Raw genomic sequence first — 27,326 nt, 5'->3', positions numbered from 1 at the left:
TTTGTGTAATAGAATTTACATGATGATTGTTTTGTACTTTTCTTTCTGAAGAATTTACGTAAGAATTGAAAGATCTTAAAATCGAATAAGCAATATCCACTTTAATTTTCTCAATATTCTCCGTCACTAAATAAAACTCGAAACACTCGAGGAATCGTCATCCCCTGTCGATATAATTTGCGTGACAATAAAAAGATCTTGAAGTTCAATATCCCAAGATAAAATATTCATTTTAATCTTCTCAATGCCACATTAGAACACCAAGTCTTTGAGAAACGTTTCATTGCCACTGCTTCTTGATGGTCTAAATTTAAAAAAAAAACAAAAAAAATTTATTAGTTCATTTAATCGATACAAAATATCCATTTCAATTTCCTTGACACCACACACCCCCTCCCTAATCAGAGTACGAAACCCTTAAGAAACTTCCCATCGCCATCCCCATTGGGTCTAATCGATTCTCATTCAATTAACATCCACCCTAACTCGCCTCTCAGGAAATACGATCGAAGAACCAACCCCTTCCACGCTATCCCTTTCTAACTTACTCGAACCAAAGTAGAATCTTCCATGGAATAGAAAAAGGACATGGTCCAAACAGACAGAGAAAGGATGGAAAAGTTTTGGTGGAGGAACAGCGGGTTACAGGAACGTGCAATAACCAGATTAGCTTCTCCTAGTTGGATTCACGTGTTCGATACAGGGCTCAATCTCACTTCCGCCATAGTTTTCGCTGGAGAATCGCGAGTACGTGTCCGGTTGAACGGCTGGAAGATAAACGCGGACGTTTATCCGCTAATCGACGTCGTAAAACCGACGTTGCCTGTCGATGACGTTTCATCGAACGTCTACACGCCGCGCAGATGTGATCGTAATTGCGTGTACATCGCGCGAAACGTTTCGCGCGAGCATGAGAAAACGCGACAGCTTGTTCGTTACGTTAATCACGAACGTCGCGTTTCATTGGTTCTTCACGGAGATGCGGATGGCGTTTCGTCGCGAGTCCTAGGATTTGATTAAATCCGTCCGCTTGGGGAGTGTTGATAGTTTGAAGCTGCGTTTATGGGATGATTATTTGGTGTTTTAAATCTTGCTTTGTTTTGGCTCTCTTCTCATTGAAATCGAATAATAACTGTGACGATATTATTACGATAAATTGCGAGAAGTTGTCATTTTCTAGCTTTTTGTTTGCTGAAGCATATTGCAATATGATAAGATATTAAATGGAATTGATCGATGTTTCGATGTTATAAATTTTCTGCGTTTTTGCGTAAATGTTTGCGTTTTGCAACAAAATGTTGCGTTTTTAACGCTAAAACTACCACACCAGTCACATTGACTGGTTTTACAACTTTATTTTAAAATTCCTACTTTATGTTATATTTTTTTCGCAACGATAACTAAAAGAATACAATAAATTTTATTTTGTTTTTTATGTATTCAAATTGAAAATAATTTTGTATCAAAGCTACTTATACCAATACCAGTCAAAATGATTGGTACTTGTCAAAGTGTAAAAGGGCCCAATTAACCAGTTTCCACGTTTTGTGCAACTTCCCACACGTTTTTCAAATTTTTCTGCGTATCATTCAATATGATGATATCAGTTATCAGGAAAACTCCGGATCGATCGCTAGATCGCAAGATGCTAACACTAGAAATACCACACCAATGAAAATGGCTGGTTCTACAATTTTATAAATGTGTCGACCCTCGTTTAGGGATCATTTTACGGATCATCGTTAATAAAAATGTACTACATAACATGGAACTCCTTCTGTAAGAAAGTAACAAATTAATAAATATAAAAATATTCTATTATTGCGTATTTTTTAAAGACCAGTCATTTTAACTGATTTTAGTAGAAATAACTTCGTGTTAACTATCGGCAGTTCTAATGTTAAATTCCTACTTGGTTTACCATTTACGAATCATTATAGTTATTAAATATTATTAGATTCAAAAGATATTTACTAACAATGATCTAGAGGGAAGTGTATCGTATACTATTAAATGGTATTATTGCTGTTCTAACACACAGGTGTTCTGCATCTTTATACATAAATTCATATTTGTATTCATAAGTTTCATCATCCTGAGTTTCAACGTTTACATATAGCTGTCTCTTACATGTACAAAGAGCTGTCTCTATCGGTATGCACAAACTTTCAAAAACGTCTTTCAAACAAATTTAATCTTTCCCAACTTATATTTGTAGCAATGGTTGCAAGTAATAAGACTCTTATTTTATAATCCACAAGAAAATCGACGATAATCTAATGCGACGATAAAATCCCATATCGAATCTTGATGCTGAGCAAGAAAGTTGATTTTTATCTCGAATCGAAATTTCCATTTAGAAGCTATTTCCAGGCGTTGGACGAGCGCGCGCGTTTGCTCAGGCTTGGCAAACACCATCAACTTTTAGTTGGTTAACTGTTCAGTTGGTTCGAGAATAGAGGGAAAGAGAGAGAGAGAGAGAGAGCGCGCGTGTGTGTGTATGTATGTGTGTGTGTGAAACCGCGTGTGCATTCAACTAGTTAGTTGGGCAACTAAAAAGTTTGCACTCCGTTGCAAGCCGCAGCCACCTAAACGGTTGGTCAACTGCGGCACAGCTTTCGCGTTCGAACGCGCTTATGGCAACGAGTAAATAACTGACCACTTCGCGCGTCTCCTCGTTGCATCCCTTATTTTTCGCTTTGTATTACACCAATCGATTTACTCAATTGCGGCGTAGAATAGAATGTTTTGTAAATGGAAAGATTTGCTTGTCACGCAATAAATAAACAATTTAAGTACAAATTACACTACTTTTATTATAGTAGAGAATTTTAATAATTTAATAAATTCAAAACTTGGACAAACGCTACATTATTAATTAGTAAATGATTCGATTAAACCTACCTGCGTATAAGGAACCTTAAGAGAATATCGTAGAACACACTATGAAATTTACGAGCGGAAAGAATTAATGTCTTCTCCGTTTCTCAAATCTGTCTACAGAATTAAAAGTATACTTAGATAAAATTGTAAAAACAGGTTCCAAATTTCTGACCATCGAACAGCGAGAAGTGCGCTTAACCTCGACGGTAGATAAATTTAAAAACAGCCGAATCTTCCCAAAAGTAGTGAAAAATTTAGCTGGGGAACAATCTCCTTCGTAGCACGATCGAAATTCCACTCATCCGCGACATACATTCGCGTCATGAACCGTCGAAATCGCTGCACCCCTGAGGCGTCAGCAAGTCAGCTCGCGAGTTAACATTTTCCCCGGAAACCGCGAGAAAGCTGGAGGAGGAAAGTGGATCACGGCAACATTCCACGCGAGATTCCAGCGACCGAACCACAGCCTTTCCCTCCACCGAGTACATCGGTTCCTCGAATCTTTTGTCGACTTCTAGTACGGCATACGAAGAGAAGAAGGAGGAAAAGTGAATGGTACAGTGGAAAGAGGACAAGCCGGGCCGAAGAAGGAGACGCGGGGTCGTGGAAACGGAGGTGGAAGGGTACAAGAGGGTGGTTGTAGGATGAAATTTGCAAATGCTCCGACAAGCCAGCTACGAGGAACTGGAGGGTGGAGGGGCGGTGAGTACGGGGTAGCAGAGAGTTGTATATCAAGTAGAAATGCGCGCGGTGCCAGGGATATGGCGGTAAAAGAGCGACGAAAAAGTGTCGCTTCGACAAAGGGTGTAAGCTGGAGAAGAGAAAAGGGGGGTGGGAGTGAGGGATGGAAGGAGAAAAAGAGAGAGGAGACTCGAAATGGTCGAGGAAGAGGATAAAGAGAGAGGTAGAGAAAACGGAGAGGGTGGAATCCCGCGGCAGAGGGAGGTGGTTCGAGCGTGCGCGCATCATTTTTGCCGAGGAGCAGGCACTTCCCTTATTCGTCGTCGCCGGGGGAACGCCGGAGAGAAACCGGGGGTAGAAGATCCAAGGCGAGGAAGAAAATGACGGATAAAGAAGCTTCGAGGGGTAGCTGCGGGAACAGGCTTTGTCGATTCCCGGGTATTTAACGGAAATACCAACCGGAATACCTTCGTCCCCGTTCGTCTTTATCTCCTTTTCTTTTCCCTCACGGCTTCGCCGCCCCCCATCCTCTGCTTATCCTTCTCTGTCCCTCTCTCGCGTTTTCTCTCTGTACCGTCAGCAACGAATAATTCGAGCGTGTGTCGAGACTCCGCCGAACCGACCGCGATCAACCGATTTTCAAAGGAACGAATGCTGAAGATGTCGTTCTCGCGGCCTTGTGTTCGGTGAAAACTGTAAATATATATATATATGTGTGTATATGTACTGGAGAAATTACAATATAGTTAGATCGTTTAGACTTTAGAATGCGAGTATGTTGCAGTGATAGACAGTTGTTTGGTTGTCTGATTTTTACTCAACTTCTTTTTCGAAGTTTTTCTTCTTTTTTGTTTGGAGTAAAAGAGGTGGTAGTTTTTTAATGTCTTTTTACACAGCGGCACCTTCAGTTTCACTAATTGCATTCGCGAGACGGAGGTAAGGGGTTCGTATATATATAGCAGTTGGTTTTCGCATAATGAAAATCATGATATATGCTTACGTCGACACGAATTTATTTGCTCGAATTATTCCAGATCGCAGGAATATTTTCCTCGATTATCCGCAAAAGTTTTCGTATATTTGATAAGAAAGCTATATTTGCAGTCTAATAGAACTTTGTTTGATCCCGTCGTGTGTTCTATAAACGGTTCCACAAATCAGACGAAAACTTTCGCAGACTTCACTGAATTTTCTAATTCGTAAATCATCCATTTCTTCTCCGAAATCTTTCAAAGTAAATATTCTTCAACTCGAAACGAATACATAATTCCAATTAATTAACCATTGCTTACATAATTCAAATCAAAAATACTAAATTTCTTATAAAATTAGCAGGTGTCCTTACAGTCACGAACGGAAGTCTTACAACGTAACGACTCGTAGAAAAAATTAGAATACAAAATTTCTACACTCACCGAGCCTCTTGGATATCTCAGAGTTGTGCATCTTCGGGTTCTCCTGCGCGATCTTCCGTCGTTGTAATCGTGACCATACCATGAATGCGTTCATCGGCCTCTTAATGTGTTCCACCTGCGCCTTCTTCGCGGTCGGCCCAAGAGGGCTGCCGAGGCCAACCCCCATGGGGCCGACCCCCGCTCCACCGGGTGGCGACGTACCCGACATGCCCTGCATACCGCGCAGGGTCTCGGTGAACGAGCCGTCGCACATGTTGCCGCCGGCTCTGTAATTAAACGCAGCCACCAATTAGTAAGCCCAGCGACCACGTTAATAGGGGGACACGCCCACGCGAAAACAGCCACGACGACCAACAGTCCGACTGACCGACCAGACCTCCAGGAACTCCTCCACGTATCTGTCTCCATGTATACACACAAACACACACACGCGCACAAACATACAAGTGCGTGACACTGCGTGTCTATTGTCTAGAAAGGACCCGGACGTGCACCGTCGGAGACGAACCTTGGCTACTCTCGGTGATTTACGATCTGCGCGACGTTATTTCGGTCATTTAGAGTCTCTCACTGAGTTGTTTAGGACACATCTTTGGTGGGAAGATGGTTCCTAGAGATGGTTCGTTTGATAAGGACGGTTTATGGAGAGTGATAGAGTTTCTAAATATCTGGATTCAAGAGTAAATTTGTAGTGTTACAGGAAGGTTTCAAGTGATGAGCGATGAGGAGCAGTTTGGAAGATTTGTCGGCTGAAGTTGTTTCTCTGGACGTTCGAATGAGTTTAGGAAATTTGCTAGACGTCGTGGAATTTACGATAAAATTGCAGATTAATTGAAGTTTGAAGAAAGTCGATGAGATTTTGAAAAGGGTTAATGGGAGAAGCTGTTGTCCTGGATGTATGAGTGCTTAACGTTAGTAAATATCAGTGATTTGAATGTTGTGGCGTTTATGAGTTATTTATAAAGTCAGATGAAATTTGGTTTGAGAAGAAAATTGCTGATGTCTGGGTCGAAGTGGTTAGAATTTAGCGATGTTTATTAACGTATAAACAGATTAGAATAGAATAGAATGTATAAATTAGAGAGGTTTGAGAGTTGATGGGTGAAAGTGTTTCTTTAAAACATTTGATGTTATAGAATAACGGCAATTTGAGTGTTTCTTTTGAATGTTACAAAGTTTGCGATAAACTCGGTTGAAATTTGAAATAAATTGGTGGTATTTTTGAAATGAATAAAAGGGTTTGAAGTGGGACGTGGTTTAAAAGAACCGAGAACCTTTTTGCTGTTCGGATAAATTTGAGGATTTCTTTTGAATACGTTTCATGTAGTTTGTAACGAGAGATTACTCAAAACTCGTTTTGAAGAAATGATCAAAAACGTGAGGTAGTTTTAAAACGGTAACGAAGAAAGCATAAATACTGCCTTTTTGCGCGTTAAATTAAATCTGAGTGCAACTTTCTAACGTTACGAAGTTTGTAAAATTATTTGAATAACACACGACGTGTAATGTAATTTTGAACGATGAACATATCAGTCTTCTCTGATGCAATTTACTACCCTGTACTCATTCTTCCTTTTTTCTCTTTTTTTTTTTTGCGTCGTTGGACATAAATTTCGAATTGTACGAGCTATCAGCGAAATTAGTATCGCCACGAGAGTAGCAAACAATCTTTCAAATGACTCACTGACAATTTTCTTTTTACCGACACTAAGGAGCCGCGAATCCTAACGTCGCAGCCTGTCAGAAGGAGATTAAACTCATTAAGAAAGTGCTGAATAACCTTCCAAATTGACAGACTCGTTACATCAATCATCGTTTCATTCATCCCGACGCAACAAGTTACTTGACCAAACTCACAAACATCCACCTTTCACAACCGGTCGCAAAACAAAAATTCCAAAAAGGAACAGTATGCAAAAGAAAAACAATGTTCCTTCGCATAAAAGGTTTAAGAAACAATAGAAATTATATGTATACCGAGGAGCTTCTTGGAAGAAGGTGCTGTAAGATAAAGTTACGATGAACTGAATAAATTGCGATGGAAGTTTTAGTACTAGATTTTAATATTAGTTACAATTGATCTGATAATTATAATTGCCATAAAAGAATTCTGTACCTTTTATATGTACAAAACAAATTTCATAATGATTGAACTACTTATTCGACTAGAAAATATACCACAGACCAATAGGTTTCCACGCAGGAAGCATCTTAATTAATGAACATCTCAATAATAATCCATATCAAATCAAAGTTATTAAAAGTAATCACAAGTATCGTCGATCATTCCACTGGATATTCCCTTCTATTCGTAATAACTTTCTATATTCTTCGTTATTCTATCATATTGTACGAGTGTATGATTGGTCAAACCGAAAAACTGCTAGCTAATACAATTACCTAAACACAATAGAATTTACACTCGTTACAGGTATAACAACTTGAGGAAGTAGAACCAACCGCACCAAAGACAAACACATGCGCGCATGAAGCCCTACGTACACGGATTCCAATGGTATTCGTGGATTTTAATTGTGCGCCAGCGACACGCAGAAGAAGCAAGCGAGGGCACTCGTGCAGCCACTCCTCACGGTCCCGGTAATTGCTTATTCGTTTGCTCTTTGATTCATAAGCAAATTAATCTTATCCTTTTCTCGTATCAAAGCCATTAACCAATCTCGCCGCGTTGTTGCCTCTCCTCCCGTCTTTTTACCCTAAATGTCACCCTTCGTTCTGGGTGTGTTCTCCCTCTTATCCTTTTCTCTCTTTCCTTACCAAAACCCTCTTACAGTCGGCATCAAAATCTCTCTTTCTCTCTCTCTCATTTTCCCTTAACGTGTTCTCTCCTCTCGAACTAACACAATTACGCGGATCTCCTTGAGCATTCATTAAGAAAAAAAAAACCTGTAGTGGTTGAGGGAGTTAACCCCGGGGGCGGTAGTTACGATTTTGTAGGGTTAGAATCACCCTCGGGTCCGGGGCCACCCTCGAGTGTCATTCAGGCCGGATTAATAGATACGTTGGTTAGAGAGACGTTCGGCGGTAGGGGGGTGTGGCGAGAAACGGGGGTGAAACGAAGCAGCGTGGCTGCTGTAGAGAGGCCCCAAGGGTACTCCGGGGTGGTTCAACGAAGAGAGAGAAGATGCTGGAAGTAATGGCTGTTGACAAGCTGCGACGGGGGATTAGGAAGTGCTAATTGAATGTTTAGGCAACGGACAACGATAGTGTGCACGCGGCGATTTATTGCCTCGAGGCCGGCTCCGTCTTCATCGCGTAAAAACGGAAGTGCGTTTATGAAGTGGCCTCTCGCGGATACTTGAAATAGAAACGGGTGAAAATTATCGTGGAAAAGTCGATTTGAATTCTAATGAAGGGTAAAGTAGTTTCGAGCGTATCGAGAGCCACGACAGCCGTCGGATATTTGAATGTGTGGCAAGCAAAGGTGACTCTATTGACAAACAGATTGTTTACATGGCGCAGTTTGTTCGGTTCGTTTTTATCGTTCACTTCGCTGGAGATATTTTTCAAGCTTGTCGCGCGTGTTAAGAGATACAGCTTGTATTTGCGTGTTCGAATATTGATCATCAATGTATGTTACTATGAGTAAACGTTCCGAGTCAACGCAATGGAAATTATATCTAAACGAAGACTATGGAAGATTCGTTTTGTAATTGCGACATTAGAATAATTCTGTAATCTGGTTTGATAATAATCTTTGATAAGAATTCAGAGGACGGACTTCAGTTGGTAATAAGTAGCTATTGAAAACTGATTGATTCGTTACGATAGAAGAAACCATCTATACATTTATCTTCGTATTCAATAAATTCCTTCTATTCGCAGACAGCTAACGAAGTTTTCAATCTGCACTTCAATCGCAATTCCGACTGAAACCGATATCACTGTCGATATACCATGATATTCAAATTCAAACGAACTTATAAACTCCCTTTACGATGCTTCGATCATTCTTACACTCTCGTCAGACGTACGATATAATCACTTTGTAAGAGGAAACTCACCTCATAAAGTGGCCGGCGGCCCGTTGGTGCAAGTCCAGCTCAATTTTGCTGCCGTGGTTGAGACTCTCGTCTCGTCTAGTTTCCAAAGGAAATATATCAGCAACGGATATCAACAACAAACAAGCAAAAGTAAGTCACTACACTGTCATGTCAGGCCATCCACTCGAGTCTCAATATCACTATGCTACACGGTTCAACACTTTTCCTTCCCGTTTACCGATCAGATATCCGCGTCGCGACACTGGACACGGTCCAACGACATCCTTCGCGAGCAAAACAAGTGTGAGCAAGCGTCGGTCGCGTAAAATACACGGGAACCGTGTTCGAGAGGCGGCTCGTCGCGTTCGGTAGCGACGCACGAGGACGATCACGACGTGCACGACGTTCAATCTGCCTTCGCGGACGATAGTTTTGGGAATGTGCACGCACGTCTCGACTCTTGCCGGCGATCCACGAACTCCGCGCGCCAGCCTTTCCCCACCATCGAGGTTTAAACGGGAAACAGCGCAGTAACCAATGGCACGAGACTATGGGCGGTCCAAAAAGGATGATCGTGGTATCGCTGAGCCCTTCGATTGGTCGAAACCTTCGAGGTCGTCGATAACGAACCGTCCTGCGTTCATCCATCGTCCCCTCCATTAGCCACTTCGCACTCCTCTTCCGTGACTTCAATTTTCTCTCCTCGTTTACCTCGGCGACTCACCCTGTCGCGTTCTCCTTGTTTCTCGCCTTTCTTTCCAGGACCTCGCAACAGCCACGCGAAATTTCTTTCCCAAACCGCTGGTCACCCGTCTTTTTCTACAAAAATTTTGACTACTATGGAGTAAATGTTTTTTTGTAGGGGTGAAGTTTGTGGTAAGGCCGGGGAATTGGGGTTTGGGAAGTGGATGCTTTTCGGCGGCGGTTAGAGGCGATAGGGTTGTTAGGAGAGCACGAATGTTTAAGAGAGTTCATATTTTTCTACGAGCGGAGTTCGAGGAATTAGCTTTCGCGAATAGAACTATAGAAACGAGGAGAAGGAAACAGAGATTTGTTCCATTTGTAGCAATGGGTTATTAGAGAATACGACATTCAGAGTAGATCGATATGTACCTGGTATTCAATTTCGCCACAGCCCAGGAAATAATGTTACGTAGATACTTTTCTAGCTTTCCTCGTAACAATCAAATAAATCGAAGAAAATAGACATAAACATCAAGATGTGTAGAGCTACTCGCGTATCAAGAACGTTTAAACTATCTAACGCGTAAAATCTTCCACCAAAACTCACCTGTAAGTATCACGCGCTAAACGTTTCAACAATAATTTTTGATCTACGTAATAATGGAGTCCGACCTGTTTACGTCCGCGTAATGCTGCGTGTAGCGTCCTAAGGGATGGGTGGGTCAAACCTTTGCAAGAAACAGAGAAAGAAACTCATAGGAAGACCGAGACACGTTGGAAAAGAGAGAGAGAGAGAGAGAGAAAGAAAGAGAGAGAGGGAGGAGAAATCGAGGGGCGAGTTAGAACGTGGAGTCAGGTAAAGTAGCTACCGCCACCACCTCCACGAGCACCGACCACGGGTACCAACCGATCCAGCCCATGCGTGGTGGGGACATCGTGGAAGAAGGTGGGACGATTTCGAGATGGTGGCCGTTGGTATTGCCAAGTCGAATTCGAAAGAACGCTGCTGAGAATAGAAATAAGAAGGTGACTTCTCTCTTCGATACCACTCACCGTGTTCCTCTCCCTCTCTTAGCAACACCAGCCCCACCACCCCCTTGGTTGGCCCGGTAGACCTCGTTCTGGCGGCAGCCCTGTATATAAGTGGCTCTTTCCTCTCTTAGCTGTGTTCCTCTCGCTTCGACTAAAGGGGAGGACATTATACTTCGATCTACGAGGCGGCCCACTCTCCTACAAAATGGTAGCTTATGGCGTTTTGCTCTTTTAAACGGCTGGATAGCGGGGGGTTTCCACGCACTTCACCCCCGGTGCGCACCGGGACGATGTCGATAGGTGAGCCACGAGCAGCGATAGTTCGCGGAAACTCCGGTATTTGGCACGTGTTACGAAGAATGAGCTCGTGGTTTCGAGGGGAAATAGCATTTAGGGTTATTGTTTTCAGAGTCTGTAGCTCTTAGGTGAAATATCAATAGAAAATTACTTGTAGGACAACTTTGCGAATCGAGAATCTGCGACGTGCGATTAATTCTTCCGTGGCTGATATTTCCGTCGCAAGGGAATATTTGGCCCGCGTGACGAAGGGTAGATACGTGCTTTTGCGCGTAAATGGGTAAATTCGGGGTGATTGCTTCGAGAGTGTGTAACTTTTAGGTGAAATGTGGACAGAAAATGACTTGCATCGATACGACATCCTTACCAATGAAACTGTGCGCTTAATTTTGCTGAGACTGTTATTACGTCACATATTTTGGGAATACGTATTTGACACGCGATTTCACGTCGAAATGATATGTAGGATGGTTGTTTGTTTCGAGATTTTACATTCAGCTGAGATATAGAAATAAAATTGATTAACACGTTGACTGCCACGACACCCGTATTCGGGTGTCAGCAAAGTTTCTGGTCAGGCCGCGTAACCCATATTCGGGTGTCGCTTATTTGACTACTTGCGAGGGATCGTCGTAGGTATTTGAAAAGATATTCCATAATAATAAAACTGTTGAATTGTTATAAAATAAAAATACGAAAATGATTTATTAAAAAAATTATTTAGAATGTAAAACTTTAAAGCATTCTGTACATAGCTGAGGTTGGTAGGGATAATTTGGACAATTAGTTGTTGTTTTCTTCAAATTCTTTTGTGCCTTTCTTCGGTCCATTTGACGTCTTTTATTCGCATAACATAGTTTGCATGCGCGTCTAATGCTTCTTCCGGAATCGTTTTTCCGGACGGCGATATTATGCTGACTCCGTCGAACACGAGGATTTTTTGTATTTTCAGACAACCCTAATAATTTTGCAACTAATAATTGTCTAAATATTCTAATATTTATATTTTTCCGTGTTGCAATTTTCTAAACCGTCGAAGCGTTTACAACAGAAATTCCCAGAAGGAATCGAATGCCAAGTTCTCTGTACCATTTGATTCCTTTTCTAATTGTGATGGCATAAGAAAAATCTATACCACACTTTCCTTCATTATATTCAACAACAGCTAGTGGTTTTAATGTTGCGAACAAACGAAACGAAAGATCATTCTTGAGATCACTACTTGAACGACACGCGTTACGAAAATATCGATGGGAGCATTTGACGAAGATTTCTTTGAAAACACACGTGGCAGTCAACGTGTTAACTGACACGATTAATAATTTGCGATATACATTTAATCACTCCATGGTCGCTATTTAGGACAATATTTTTAACAAGCACAGAACGTTTCGAATAAAAGCTGGTCAATTCGAGGATCTCAAACGAGATCCGCGGTGGAGTAACGAATGGGCAGATCGTCCTCGTGACAGGCAGGCACAATCAAGCGATTTCATCGTTTCCACATAGCGGTGAAAAGGTTCCTAACTGACGGCGCGAAGTGGCGTCGATTACAAAAGAATTTATAGACCGTCCGTTTTCTCTATAGACACTCGATTCCGCCATCCCTCGCGTCCATCGATCGCCTCTTGTTTATTCCCAAGTGGCGCGAGAGGGTGAGAAGCGACGAAAAGAGGGGACCAACGTGTTTCGAGACCCCATTCTGCTCGCTAATCTGATAATTTCATCGACACTGGTCATTTTCTGTACGATCGACGTTCGTTCAACTCGATGATCCGAGCGATCTCGTAAACAGAAATTATATTCGATCCGGGAACGAGTTCATCGCGGATTTCGCCGCATTAAACGCGATGAGTCGCGTGACTCAGCCAATGAACAGTTTTGTAGGAGCAACAGCGTGCTCGTTCGACTCTTTTCGCGTGTAAAACATAATTTGCCCGTAATTTCCGTGGAAAATTGTTGCACGGTTCGTTGTTAGGAACAACATTAGCGGTAGCCATTGATTTGTCCGCGCGAGAATATAATTGAGCCCGGTGAACAAGCGAATTTCATTTCTGCTTTTTTCTTCTTTAGAAACGATCGCGTCACGTATAGAAAACGTTCGATAAATTTCTTGGAAAATTGAACTTTCTGATATTCAGCGAATGATTTTACTTGCAAACCGTGTCTGCCTCGAACTAATGTTTCTTTCGTTGGAAGACACAAAATAGAATCCTTTTATGTTTAAACATAGTTCTTCATCGATTTGCAAAATGCTACTAAAGTTATATATTAATATTTAAAGATGCAATAAAATGTTTCAAAGATACTTACCTTTGTATTTCGAAAGAGAGCAATGAACATCCCATTCCCGTTGCATCCCTTTTTGTATAAATAACTTCGATAAACATTTCTCAAATTCAACTCCACTATCCAACACGTTACGAATTTCAGACTGACCCAAAAAATCCTACTATTTTCCTACAAAATTAGCGGGAAGCTATTAAGGATTTTTCCGCGACATACTCGCCTTCTGAAACCTTTTAACAAGCATCCTATTACCCGCTCTTAGGATGGAATCAATTGAAAAAATCCTAATATCCTGCTAAACAATCGAGGCAAAATCACGAGGATGAAGAGACTCGTGATTCGCGCCAGTGTTTATCACGAGGAAGATTTATTTCCCCTCTGCGGCGTAGCACGTGCTGACTCCCCGTGCACGGTTCAGGGTCGCGCCGATATTGTTGTACGCGTCGTGGAACATGTAACGTATGAATATCTAATGCACCCCATCCACAATTAAATTCGGACAATATGTTTTGTTTCGAGAGGGGCCACCACCCTCGAGAAACCGGAGGGGTCTCGGCTGTGAATCAGGGACCTTTCCCTTCGGGATCCACCATCGTTGAATAACGCCCCAAGTGTAAATCTCACGCTGTACACGCCGATACGACGAGAGGCGATAATAACTTTCGGGCAAATCGCGCCAGACCGCAGCCTCTCCAAATTGTCCGCGCTCCACTGAAATTTAACTTGTCGACGGATGATCGTTCGTGATCATTGCAGAGGATGGATCTTATTAATGGTACGGTTGAGTATGGTTAGAGGACGTAATTTAATCAGGATAAGGATTCTAGATGAGAAAGTGTTCGATGAAAATTGATAAAAATCGACGTGATTTCGTTGTCTTAAGGTCGACGAACAACTTTGAAAATAGATATACAGGGTAGTTGGTAACTGGTGGTACAAACGGGAAGGGGATGATTCTACGCGAAAAAAGAAGTCGAAGATATAGAATAAAAATCTTTCGTTTGAGGCTTTGTTTTCGAGAAAATCGACTTTGAATTTTCGCTCGGTACGCGTGCGATCCGTCATAACGGATCTCACTGTAGATCGTTGTCTCGATGGAAAAATTAAAAAAAAAATAAAAAAAAATTTTTATTCTATATTTTCGACTTCTTTTTTCGCGTAGAATAACCCCCTTTCCGCTTGTGCCACTAGTTATCAACCACCCTGTATATGTGAAATTTGCGGGAGATGAATTTGTATATTATATTGTACATAACGAACGTATATTAGAAATATACTATAATTATTAGGTTGTACGAAAAGTGTCTTTTGTTTTACAGGCACGTCTTTCACAACGACGCATCATTATACAAACATGAAACCTGATCTGTCGAACGTTGTAATCTTTATTTTGATAGAACAACATGGATCATACGTAATTCGATAAAATAATATAAAACGAAAAATATTGTGCACCCATTATTTCCTTATAAAATGAAAGAACCTTTTCGGACGACATAATAAATTATAGACAGATTCTATGTTATTATATGTGTAAATAGATAGATTTTTCTTAATGGAGAGAAGAGATCGTTGACGAAGATTGGATAAGAGAACGTATTTTCCTCGCTTTAAGATTGATGAATGATTTTGGATATATCTAATTTAGAATATTGTAGAAAGTAAATTTAGACCTATAGGTAGGATGGCATAAAAATTATTCAATAAATACACGTTAAACGAACCGTAGTTATTAAATGTGGAAGAACCGTTAGATACACGTTTCACACTATAAGCCACAGGAAGTTAAGATCGATGTCAAACCTGTTACAAATCGCAACCTGTCTACTCCGAGCAAACATATCAATTATCCCCTATTATTCCCACTTAGAACGCGTCAGTTTCCTTAAAACTAGACCCAGAAATACCAAGAATACCATAGCTTATCTGTATCTCGTTTACTCGAGTAAAACTTTCTCTTCTTCCTACAATGTCAACTCCATTTATTAAGAACGGAGACAAGAATATTCAACAATACAACTGCCAAGCATCCTTTACTTCGAACATGGAATAGCAATAGACCACCAGCCAAAATACCTCCAACATCTTTGAGCCACCAATCGTGTCCAGGCCGAGGATCATGGAGCGTGTTGCTCGAAAGTTCCATCAATTGTCGAAACGGTCCGTAGGTGGGAACAACTGTCACATTGTCTCGAGCGAATCCTGCAGTTTTGCGGTGATAAGTCGGATTGTAAACGACAGCCTACTGCGAGGACAAAAGACGGCCACCAGTCCTTGCAGCATGCACGGCTCCGATCCCTTGTGTCATCTTTTTAAGCAGAACTGGTCGTTGGAGAAAGAGGCAATGTTTAACGAAAACGAGAGAAATTTCATTAGGGAACCTTCGCACATCGAGGTTAAAAAGATGAAACGGACTGCTAGGCCTGCCTAACCGGAAGTAACTACCCGCGGAACGAGATTCCAGCTTTGGTTTCGTCGCCGACTGACCTTAGGATCGGCGCAGATACTGAGAAGTTGGCCTTGCCTTTTACGGTATTGTTTTTCTCTTTGGCAGAACAGCAGGTGACGTGAGAGATAAGCACAATGGTGACAATAGATGGCCGCTGCTGAAACTTAGCTCGTCCAAAAGGCAACGGTGAATTGTCGACGCGCAGCGTGCCGTCCTTTTTGCCGTATTACTCGCCTGGTGGCTTGCTTGTTTCCTCCTTTTGCTCCTTTCCGACAAATGAATAACTTGCCTCTGACGATTTAATAAAAATGTGCCGCTTCTCTGCCTTTTACAGACAGCACGGTAGGAAGAAGAGAATGATGTTCGAGGTTTGAGGAATCTTGTCGTTTGAGAATTGGGATGAAAATATTGGTTTAATGGGATAGTGGAAGAATGGAGGTTAATGTTTAAGGATTATGGCTTTGGCTACTGTGTGATGCTTGAGATTCTTACACTTTCTGTCCTTTTAGGGATACTAAATTTTACTAATTACACGATTTAATGTGATGATCCAGTGGAAAGCTTGGACTAACGAGTTTGATTTTCGAGCCATCCAAGACTAGAACTACCGACAAATATATCATAAGTAAAGCTTGCATCGATACGGTCAGAATGAAAAATAACGTCATTATCCGTACATTTTACAAAAATATCATTTGAGTTTCCAAAACTGAACAGATATTTCTATAAATCCATGAAATTCTTAAGGAAAATTATAAGAGTTCCGCTCTTAAGTTTCAAGTAACCTCATCCTGGGACGTGACTAAAGTCTGAATAATGAAACCTTCGTCAGTTTCACTGCACGTCGTTCAGGATCGTCTCCAGCTACGGGCCTCGGACATTGACGTAATGTAACACGAAAGTCCGAACATCCGCGTCGTATTGTTCGTCGAAAATCACTCGATTGTCCCTTCAAAGGCGATTGTGTGGCCCGGTTCGTTCGTGGCCTACAGGTGTTCCAGGGATCATGGCCCGCTTCAAATAATTAATAACAGTCAAGCGACAAATCCCGGAAGCGGTGGCATGTATGCATTAAGCTGGAACAAAGGCGAACAGGAGGGCTAATGACCGGCTAATGCTTGCGCTTAAACCCTTTAAAAGCGTCCGACGGTAGCCCTGGATCCGTTGGGATCGTTCTGTCACCTACTTACATGCGAATTTGCACCTACAAAAGGTTCTATCCGCTTCCCGGTAGTCAAGGGACGGAGGTTCGCGTGTTTTTCTTCGCCATTATATCGGACAAGAGGAGTCGTTAAAGCGACTCGATCAACCGGAAGAGAAGCTGTCGCCATTCTTCGCAGTCTGTTCGATTAATTCCGCATAATGGTTGCTGGTTTCCCAACGAACGAGCATCGGTTCGTTTTTGGTTCTTTTTCTCTTTTTTTTCGCGACAGAATTGAAAATGGGTGGATGACAGGGATGATACCCTGTCTTTTCAGAGTTTAGAAGTACGTTGTTATGTTTAGGTTGAATGTTGAATTGGTAAGAGAGATTTAGCTGGCCGGTTTGGAGTATTGAAAAGAATTCGAAGGGTTATGAGAATATTCCGTGGTTTCGGTGAACGAGATCGTTGTTTACCGAGACCATTGCGGATTCAATGTATATTTTTGCTTCTGTTTATTGTCCGTACTGATTACTTTGTGTTCTATACAATGGTTGCTACAGTGTGGTCTCATCCGTTCCCAATGAAAACGCACGGGTATAGTTTGCTTAGTCTGATGGATTATGTATCAAAGACGTTTACTTAAAGGTTTCTGTGATCTACGCAGAGAATACTGTGCAGATTATTTCAATCCTACATTACATTTTGAAGTTGAAATACCGATCTTCAAGAACCTATAGGTTTGCAAAGATTCACGCACTCTTTTAATTCAGTCCAACAAGCCAATAACGCATTACCACTTCCATTTATCAGAGAGTCAAATGAAAATCTGATTTTTAACGGGTTAACGAGCACAGCCTGGCTCTAAGCAAGGATCTTTCCCCTTATCGGTTCCATTTTCCTCGATGTCGCGTTTCGACGAGCTTGGTGAAAGCAGGAGGCGGTCGAGGAAGAGGTTGCCGAGGGGCGGGAAGACGAAGAAAGAAGAGAGAGAGGGAGGCAAGTTCACCTATTTTCGCGGCACGGTGCGCGAAGAAAAGGGCCGTGCTTGCATCCGCGAGAAACACAATGCAGCGGCGAATAAACCAGACGAATGGCGGCGACGACGACGACAACCACGCCAACAATGAGGAAAAAAATCTTCGACTCTCCCGCCCCTGGAGCCGCGCACCAGCCAGCGTAGCCTCTCTTCTTCCTCGTCGTCGGCCGCACTCTTTCGTGATACGTGGAATTGATGGATGAGAATACGACGACACGAATACAGAATACACCGCCGGTTGGTATTCCCAGCGCGGAATACACGACGGCTCTCAAGCTTTTAGCCCAGGCAAATAAATCGCGGGTTGCACGGAGGCGACGTTCGTGGATAAATTCTCGTCTCTCTTCTCTTCGATTCTTCCACCATCCCTTCCTTATAACCTCCTTTCTCGCTCTCTCTTTTCACGTTGTCGTCGGGCTTCCTTTCTTTCGACCCCCTTCGCGCCCACCTCCACGAGTTGTGACACCTTACGGCGCTGACGTGTGCTGCCTACTCGAGAAGAATTCCACATTTGTGTATGCCGCGCTATACGGCATCCATCCAGTTCCCAGTCCATCGAATTTTCGGTCGAAAAACCTCACTGTGTTCGCTGAAATACACTTGTACCGTTGTATCGAATGGTTAGTTGGAGCAGGTCGAAATGTAAAATCTGACAAAAGAAATGCTTCACCGGAAAATAAGGGTACTGCGGTGGCCGAAAGGAAGATTACAAAATAAGAAATATAAGAAGATATCTTCATTGTACGAAGTAGATGATTATTTTAATAGGAGTAACGAATACATATAATACGTATATACCATAGAATAAATACGAGTATAGTAAACAATTTTTAATACAAAATTCGTAAAATCCATAGTGTGTCAATTTGTAACTTTCTCTTATCGCTGTATGTGAAAATACTTCTTTGCGGTTGCTCTCCATGCTTTCGAACTGATTGTCAAACAACCGAGGAGAAAAGATACAACTTCCTCAAATAATAGCACTCTATGCGTCGTTAGTTCTGAAAGATAGGGAAATTCACATCTGTTCGTGTGCAGATGTATCGTCGAAAGGCGAACACGCGCGAACCAAGAAAGAAATCCCGGATAAGCCGAATTCGGGACTCGTGGGATGGCTTCTCTTCGTCGGTCACTCGGCTACGTAATACGTAAAACGTCGGTCGTGGTGTGTCCGTCCTTTTCGTGCGGCTACAGACTTTCAACGATCCGGATTTTCGAGCGAAATTAAGCTCGTATCCGACAAGATCCGCTTACGATATTATCGAATCGTCGCGGCTATTTCTAACCACCTTTTCGTTCTGGTTTCTCGCGGCTCCTTGCTCCTGTTCGCGTATTCTTTGTCCAATTGCTAGAGTTGAAGAGGATATCTCTCGAGAATCGTGATAATGCTCATTTTGCGACAAGATGGAAATGACAGAAAGATTCAAGCGCGAATTTCTTTTGTATTCGAATGTAGCGACCGATATTCCTTGAAACGATCTGAGAGATTTAAGTTTTATAGAAAAATTAGATACAGTACGACGATGGTGTTTTATCAAGGTAAATTTAAGCGATGCTGATCGCGTAGAGATTTAAACGGATGAAATTATAATTTGCTTAAGAAATGATGCAACAGACGTACAGGAATGTAACTGTAATTATAATCCAACATATTATAACCATTTATAATTGTCTTTTATTGTAACGTAATTATATTTCGGACCCCCCTGTTCCACTCGATCGATCATAGATTGACGAAGTATTGTATCTTCATTGTGTGATGTATATTTATATGTATACATGTTGATTATGGTCTTCGTAAGAATAAGAAACAATATCTTCAAGCCAGTGAATATTAAAAATGACCATTTTCAACACTCTTCTTACTATCGATAAATAAAAACTTCATTTTCTTTGCTCGAATAACGTTCTAAATACTTTAACCAGCCAATCTTTCACGTTCTCATTAATCTATGCGGATTCGCAAAAATTCCAGCAATCAAGCAGATCCCACGAGATTGCTGAACGATCGGTGGAACAGGACGATCTTGCTAAAACATGCTCTGAAAATCTGCTGCAACGAATCAGTTGCGTTTCACCGGGAAACGCTAAAAATAAATACAACGAGAGTGGTTGCGCTCCGAATTGAAAATGCCAATTTTTTTCCACGCACAATGCCGATTCCGAAAATATCCAAGCCCAGTACACTATATCTCTCCCTCCCTTCCTCTTATTTCGCCTCTACGGCGAAGCGAACGAAAATGCAAATGGCAGGCAGCAAACGGTGTTTCGGACCCAGGCTGCTTCTCCGCGCGTTTCCCCGGCCTATCCTAGTCGATGCGACGCCGAACGCGGAAAACCGTAGAACGCGAACCGGTGCACGACAACAAAACGTCCCGGCGGCGCTTTCACCGCGTTTACCGTCCACGTACATCTCCTATTTTTTTCCCCTGCATCGGAGGAAAATCCGATTCAGAGGGTGCTTCTGTATTTCTATCCCACCTATGTAACGTCTCTCTGTATTCTATACACGCGTACGCGCCTATACACACGTAGACACGCACATAAACACAGCTACGTATACGTGGTGCGTCGTACGCGTGTGTGTTTGAACGTGAGTGCAAGACGCATTTACATATACACCATGCTATGTACATGTGGTGCGTTGTATGCGTGTGTTTGAACGTGTGCGCAGTACAACGCATTTACGTATATACTGTACCACGTATACGTGTGTGTTGCACGACGCATCTCGGGACATCTCATTACGCCCGAAGAAAGGAAGTCGAAGCCACCGAGAGATCCGCATCGCGGCGCTCTACGCTCTGAAGGATCTTCTCTACTGTCATTTAGTCCCGGCACAATGAACAGGCCGTCTGCTATCCGATTGTTTGGCTACATTTTTTCCCACAAAAGAGGAAGCGGCGAGGGTTGTGCACGAGCGAGAAAGAAGGGCGGGGTGAGAGTCAAACCGAGTCAGTCGATCGCCAATTGACTGACGTTATCGGCCCATCTTCCAGATTAGGAAGATCGCTTAGGAGAAGGAACGTTCTATACGGGCATAGTACATTCTGATCCATTATTCTTTCGGAATAGGGATATGTATTGGTTCTTCTAGTAATTCGAAGCTATGGGGAGGCTGGTTGAAGGAGAGTCCTGGTAAGAAGTTTTTCGTGAAGTGTTCCGAAGAGAGGGTAGATTGAGAGAGGTTCTTGTGGTAGTTGGGATGAAATGGAGATTGGTTTTTGAGAGCTATTTCGGTTTGAACGTGAGTAGCTTGGTAAAAGAGGGTGGTTATTGTATCGCGTAATAATTGCTATATCTTTCTGTCCAGTTATACTTTATACTATATTCTATATTTGTTATATTTATATCATAAACTCTGCCCGCATTAGTTAAAATGTCTAGTACTTTTTCATATGTTTTAAGATATGTTAAAATATCTGAAGTTCCTCGTACTCTTCCATCTTTCACGTAAAATTGTAAACGAGGAAAAGCAAAGATGGCACAAATAAAGTAACATTTCAGTTTCTTCGGTTTCAATGATAGCTACAATGATAGATAGGATATTTTAACTTTAAAAAAGGACAGAATCTTGGCCCGCCGATTCCATCGCAGAGAAATACCATTCGCGCTTAATTTACCCTCGAGAATAACGTTCGAAACGACGTATCACGAATCGACCGAGCTCACATCCGCGGAAGTAACGGGATTACGATCGAAAAACTTTGAATGTTAACCCCGGGAGCGGATGGCTACCGATTAAACCGCGAGGAAAAGAAGAGAAAAAAGAAGGTCGGGACAGAGAGAAAGCGAGACGTGCTCGGTAAAGTTTTGCGCGGAGAACGGTGGGCGTCGAGCCGATCTGCAACAATGGGCTCGCGATCGGATTATCCGGCGCGTACATACGTTTCGCGCGTACGTGTAACTTTAAATCGTGGGACGGGAGCATAAGCAGGAGCACGGTCGCTCGACTCGCCACAAAGGGTAGGTTATATTCTCGTAGATCTCTTATCTGCTTCGATCCTTGCGGAAAAGCGTGCAACGACCCGGTAAAGTCTTCTCTTTTGCAGCGGCTCTTTGTGGCTCCCCGCTTCGACCCCTGCGTCGATCTTTTTTCTCTTCCTCCTATTTTTTCGCTTTTCTAATCTTATTTGCTGGGAGGATCGGTCGACTCGTTCGCTCGTGGGATTGCTAATTTTACTCGTCGCATGGGTCGATTTGAAGTTGCGTGTACTTTACAAGGCCGATATAGCGAGATCGTAAATTAACCTTAGAGATATCAAAGTTTCCTTTCTTCTTGTGATAAGGTAAATATAGAAAAGATTGTCGGTATTTCATTCTTTCGATATTTTAAAATGTTTTGTAATCTTTGACTGTCTCTACTATTATAATAATCAGAGACTCGTACTTTTTTCGTGTATTGCTAACTTTTGTTATATATCAGGTGAATTATTTTCAATATAAATTATGGTCGATCGATAAATATCGAAAATTTAATTTAACGATTTAATCATTTTTTTCAGTCTGTTGTAACTTTATATAAATATAATATTAGGTCGTCCGAAAAGTTTCTTTCGTTTTACAAGGAAATAATGGATGCACAACATTTTTTGTTTTACATTATTTTATTGAATTACGTCCGACGTATCACATCGTCCGACAGATTAGGTTTCATGTTTGTATAAACATGCGTTGTTAGACACTTTTCGGACAACATAATACATAACTAATTCATATAATTTTATATAACTAATATAAATACCAATGCCTGAGAGAACTGAAAAACATTTTCGTTTCTGCAATCTCTTAACGTTTCTGTGGAACATAGAAATACCTCTGCTCCATCGAGAGGTTAATAATCGACTCGGTCGACTGAATGGCGTTGGTTCCCGCCAAAAACGTGAAGGAAGCTTAAAGGCGCCCAGCGGTCTGACCGATGGCATCCGGAATGCACGTGGACTTGGATTTTCAGGCCATTAGGCTGTTTCTACCCATAGACTGGTTTAGTTCAACCAACAACTCTCAATGAAACCTGACGCCTTCTATGCTCTCTTTGTTGCTCGGACGAAAACGCGTGGAAAACATGTGGCTCAGGGATGTTCGAGAAAGAAAGGACGAGAAGAAGGTGAGACTACGCACGCAGGTAGTTCAGAGAAATTGAACAGAGTGAAAGGGCGATTCGTGTCACGTCGAGAGGGCAGGTGTCAGCCCATGAAACGGCGCCCTCGCATGGAAACCACGCCCGAACGCGTTCCAACGATTAATTCTTGGTGTTTCAGGTTTGATTTTGAAAAAAACTCGTTCGATATGGAATTCTTAGACACCGTCATAGGTTTCGTTGGAACCTTTTAGAACGAAAGAACGTGGTATATTTGAACGTATCGAGGGATATATAGTTCTCAGTCGCGAATGTCTTAACTGTAAATTTTTGTATAATTCTTTTTGTTTATTTCCAGTCTTCATATTCAAATCCAAACGTTGAAATATTCTGCATAATTTCTATATTTATAGTGCCTTGAAATGTACCAAATGTCTTTAAATGCTACTTTAAAGAAACACGTTAGATTCAGCTAGAATCAAACATACGATAATTACCTATTATACCTCCAAAATTCCTCCAAATAAAAAAAAAAAAAACACTATAGAAACAGAATACATAAATCGTGATTTCTCGCTGAAATTCTCATCATATGAAATAGAAATCAAATTTTTCACCATTAATTAATTTCCACCGAAACCATCAAACACCTTCAAACTCCTAAATACTGCAAGAATCCCAGAAACTTTCGATCAATCACGATCAATGACTGACGCTTGAAAAGTCAAAGAATCATCCATACTGCTTCTTGTTCGACGGCACCCTTCGATATACATCGACTCAGTCAACATCTTAAACATTCTCACGCGACATCGAACACTCGCATCCATCGAAACCGACCTGTGACTTTATTCCTAGCAAATTTCTCGACATGGTTCGTCGACAATAGAGCAGACTTTTCCGAAATCGAAAAAGTGGTGAAGGAGGAGGAAAGAGACACAGAGGGTGCAGACGCTAGAGGAGGAAAACGTGGAATACTAGAGGGAGTGACAATGCCAGTAGCAGCAGGTAACAATGCTTAAGCTGGCTTCCTACAATAAATGCTGCAAAGGGGCCGCCCTCTGTATCCTCTCGTTCATCCGCGCTTTTGTACACCGGCTTCGGGATCTCTCGTCTCACCGGCAATGGGATTTATTAACAGCACGACGAATTTATTGTTGCCCTGTTAGACGAAACTAAATCTCCGTCCTTGCCCCATTCGTGCGCGGCCAAGGCGATTGCCGGAGCTTCGTCCTCCTTCTTCGTTCCCCGTTTTTATCGCCCCCGTTGCCTCGTTGTTAACCGAATGGGGAACACCTTCCTCCTTTCGTCACCCTCTTTGTCCGGTAAACCGGATTTTAATTGCGTGAACGTGGACTCGATCTGTTTGTGGATAAATGTAGAACAGGTGTAACGTACATTGTATATAACGTATATCGAGCATTGGTCTATGGATAGGGGTTGTTGAAAGAGAAGTTGGAGTTTCTTTATAGTTACGGGATATATGTATGAGTTTTCGTGAATAGAATTACGAAAATACCTAGATAGAGATTTGTTTTATTCTTTCAATGACAGGTACTTTACTTTTCATATTTTGTATATTATATGCATTCTGTGTACTTTTACCGAAATTGACTAATTTAATTAAATTTAGTATACGAACGTTCCCTATTTATATGTTTGCTACTGTAAGTAATTGTAATAATTTTAAAAGGATATTATCTATATAAGTATTAGTTATAAGTAGCAAAAGTATTAGCATCAATCTTGATCAAGCTAAGCGAAATATTGGCTATATTTCTTCTGATACGATAGGATAGAAAGATTTTAGCGAAAGTATCGATTAACTGTGAAAACGTCTAGTATTCCTAGTAAAGATATTCAATTATTAAAAAATACATAAACATGCTACGATACATAAGTACAAGCATAATATCGTACGCCTAACGAATCTATATGTAAATCTGCTAGTAAAATTCTACATGCGTAATCTTGATTCGTGTTCTATAATTTCACGTTCACATATATACCTTTCCCAAATCAGAAAAAGATATAATATGCTTCTACTAATAACTACATTGCCTATCAACTATATCTATAATTCTACATCTACCGGGTTCATAGAGTTATTCGCAACACGTAACCAAACTATTTTATCGAACAACATCCATAAAATGTCAAACGCTACCAGTAGACTTTATTTCCGCAACACGTCGCTTTTCCAACCTCGACCGAACATAGTTCCAACTTCGTCTAGACTCGATAACTCGACGAATAATCAAAATTCACCAGTCGATCCACAAAAGAGCAACGGTGGTGTAGAAAGGTAAAATGTCACCGAATGGAATCGAACAACCGTTCGATCCAGCCCTGGTACGCAGAAAATACGTGTCGAATTACCGTCGGGGGAGAACGTTAACGGCCGATTAGAAATTATTCATACCGTCAGCAGGATCCTCGTACGGCATCGGTCGTAAGCGTGCGCGTTACCTGCTCGAACATCGACCTCCCTTTTTTTTTCCTTTTCACGACCTTCTGTGCTGTGGATAGGCTAAGTGGCGTATAGGTAGACAGACACGGATAGGATTCACCGACAGAGAAGGTAGTTAGAAAAGAAAAAATCGAATGATCGACAGAGAAAGAGATAAAGCGCGAGTGAGAAGGCATGGAGAATAGAAAAGGCGAGGAAGAAAAGAGAAAGAAAAGGCTGGATCGATGCATTTGCATCGGAGGAGTGCGGCTGGAAACATCGATTCGACTCGATTCGATTTCGCGTCCCGCCAGGCCACAGTCACCATCCCCATTTCTCGATGAATGGCAATCGAATCGGGGATTCGAGATTTGTGTCGCGGTTTTGCATGACAGTGGACCGGGCCCCGTGTAAGCCACATCGAAATGGCACACGCTGCGCCAATCGTTAGAATAGACGATGTCAAATCGCTCGAACCGCGCCAATTTCGCGCTGATTTTACACTCCCGGCCAGGGATCATTGTTCGCCACTGTTCGCCGCCGCGAAGCTTTGCTGGTTTTCGCCTGCTCGGATTAGCGATTAGCCGCCTCTGGTTATGGACATATGGTTAATCGTTGTGAAAGATGCATTTAAAGATCTGTTCGACTACGTTGCATACCGTGTAGCGTCATTGTACCATACGATTATTTTATTGTCTCGATTGAAATTTGAATATAAATTGTATTTACCTCTGGACATTTGTTAGCTTGTTAAGAAGTTTGGTATTCGAACTGATATAGCGATGAAAATATAAATAGGTGAAAGAATTTCTGTCTATTTGACTGAAATCATTTCATAACATTTCATTCCATGGCATAATTACATACATATTTATTTTTATATTTTATTTCTATATTCACTATTGAAATTGTGCGTCGTCTAAATTCTTTCTTTCTAAATAAGAAAAAGAATTTCTGACTTAGGAAAGACTCGATCGACACTCTACTATCAAACATAACTTGTACTCAACATACCCAGGTTTCTTCTTTACGTTATAAAATAAAACTGTCAACTTGAAGATTAATATTTCTTCTACGTTAAAATTTATAAAAATCCTCCCTCAAACACCTATATATCGAACGAAACGAAATTATTAGATGCTTACAATTAATGAAAACCTGCCAGCCGAATCATCACACTCCTATCAAATCCAATCGCACCCCATGAATTAATTCCATCCAAACGAAATATAATAACGAATCAACCCCTCGATAAATCGAACGATCGTAATATCTTTCGCACAGTGAAAAAGAAGAATCGGTATTCGTCTCGGCGACATCTGTTCTCTCGATCGACGATGCGTACGCGGATATAAAGCAGCGCGATATAAAATTCATAACCTCGGGATCTGGTTCGCGGGGAATGTCGAGGCGCGGATAGGGTTCGTTAAACGATACGAAAGGCAACGACTCAATCGATCTCCCTCGGTCGAGCCGCGAAACACGCCTACCGATAAATAATCGTTTATTACCTCGTCGGCGACTCGAGAGATCGGTCGTTTCTCAGGCGGGTTTTACGGGCCACGCCTCGATCGCGAAGCAGTACAAAAACCCGACATATCGGTGGTACACGCGATGCGACGAGACGCCGGGGATTGATTTCGCATTCGTTCGTCGGTTAATAAATCGCTTGGTCGGATCGCCGCCCATCGAGCTAAGCTACTACCGTTGCCCCACTGAATTCGGATGGTAATTCCTCTTTTTCTCCTTTCTCCTTTACCAACGGCGCGAGCTTCGTCACCAATAATAAGTCGCGCAAACGGCGAACGAATTTTGAATCTCAATAGAAAGCAATTTTCCTTACGAACGAACGGTTATCTTCGTTGTTGTGAATTGGCCTTTGTAAC

The 27,326-nt window shown here is 41.8% G+C and overlaps 1 protein-coding gene across 2 annotated transcripts in view; it reads right to left on the bottom strand.

The window, feature by feature from the left end:
* The window catches only part of LOC117156728 (uncharacterized), a 35,501-nt gene extending 26,077 nt beyond the window's left edge, over positions 1 to 9,424 (bottom strand). For both annotated transcript variants that reach the window (XR_013058212.1, XM_033334021.2), the window contains exons 1-2: positions 9,002 to 9,424; positions 4,980 to 5,245 (exon numbers count right to left, since the gene is read on the bottom strand). Coding sequence is in view for 1 of the 2 variants with exons in the window: in XM_033334021.2 (XP_033189912.1) it covers positions 4,980 to 5,245; positions 9,002 to 9,006 (271 nt within the window). In the remaining variant the exon portion in view is untranslated. The remainder of the gene's footprint in view (positions 1 to 4,979; positions 5,246 to 9,001) is intronic.
* Between the last annotated feature and the right edge of the window lie 17,902 nt (positions 9,425 to 27,326).

This window comes from Bombus vancouverensis, chromosome 4 (genome assembly GCF_051014615.1).
Source record: "Bombus vancouverensis nearcticus chromosome 4, iyBomVanc1_principal, whole genome shotgun sequence".
NCBI lineage: Eukaryota > Metazoa > Arthropoda > Insecta > Hymenoptera > Apidae > Bombus > Bombus vancouverensis.
The sequence above is the reverse complement of the archived record's forward strand: the minus strand, read 5'-3'. Positions and strand labels throughout refer to the sequence as shown.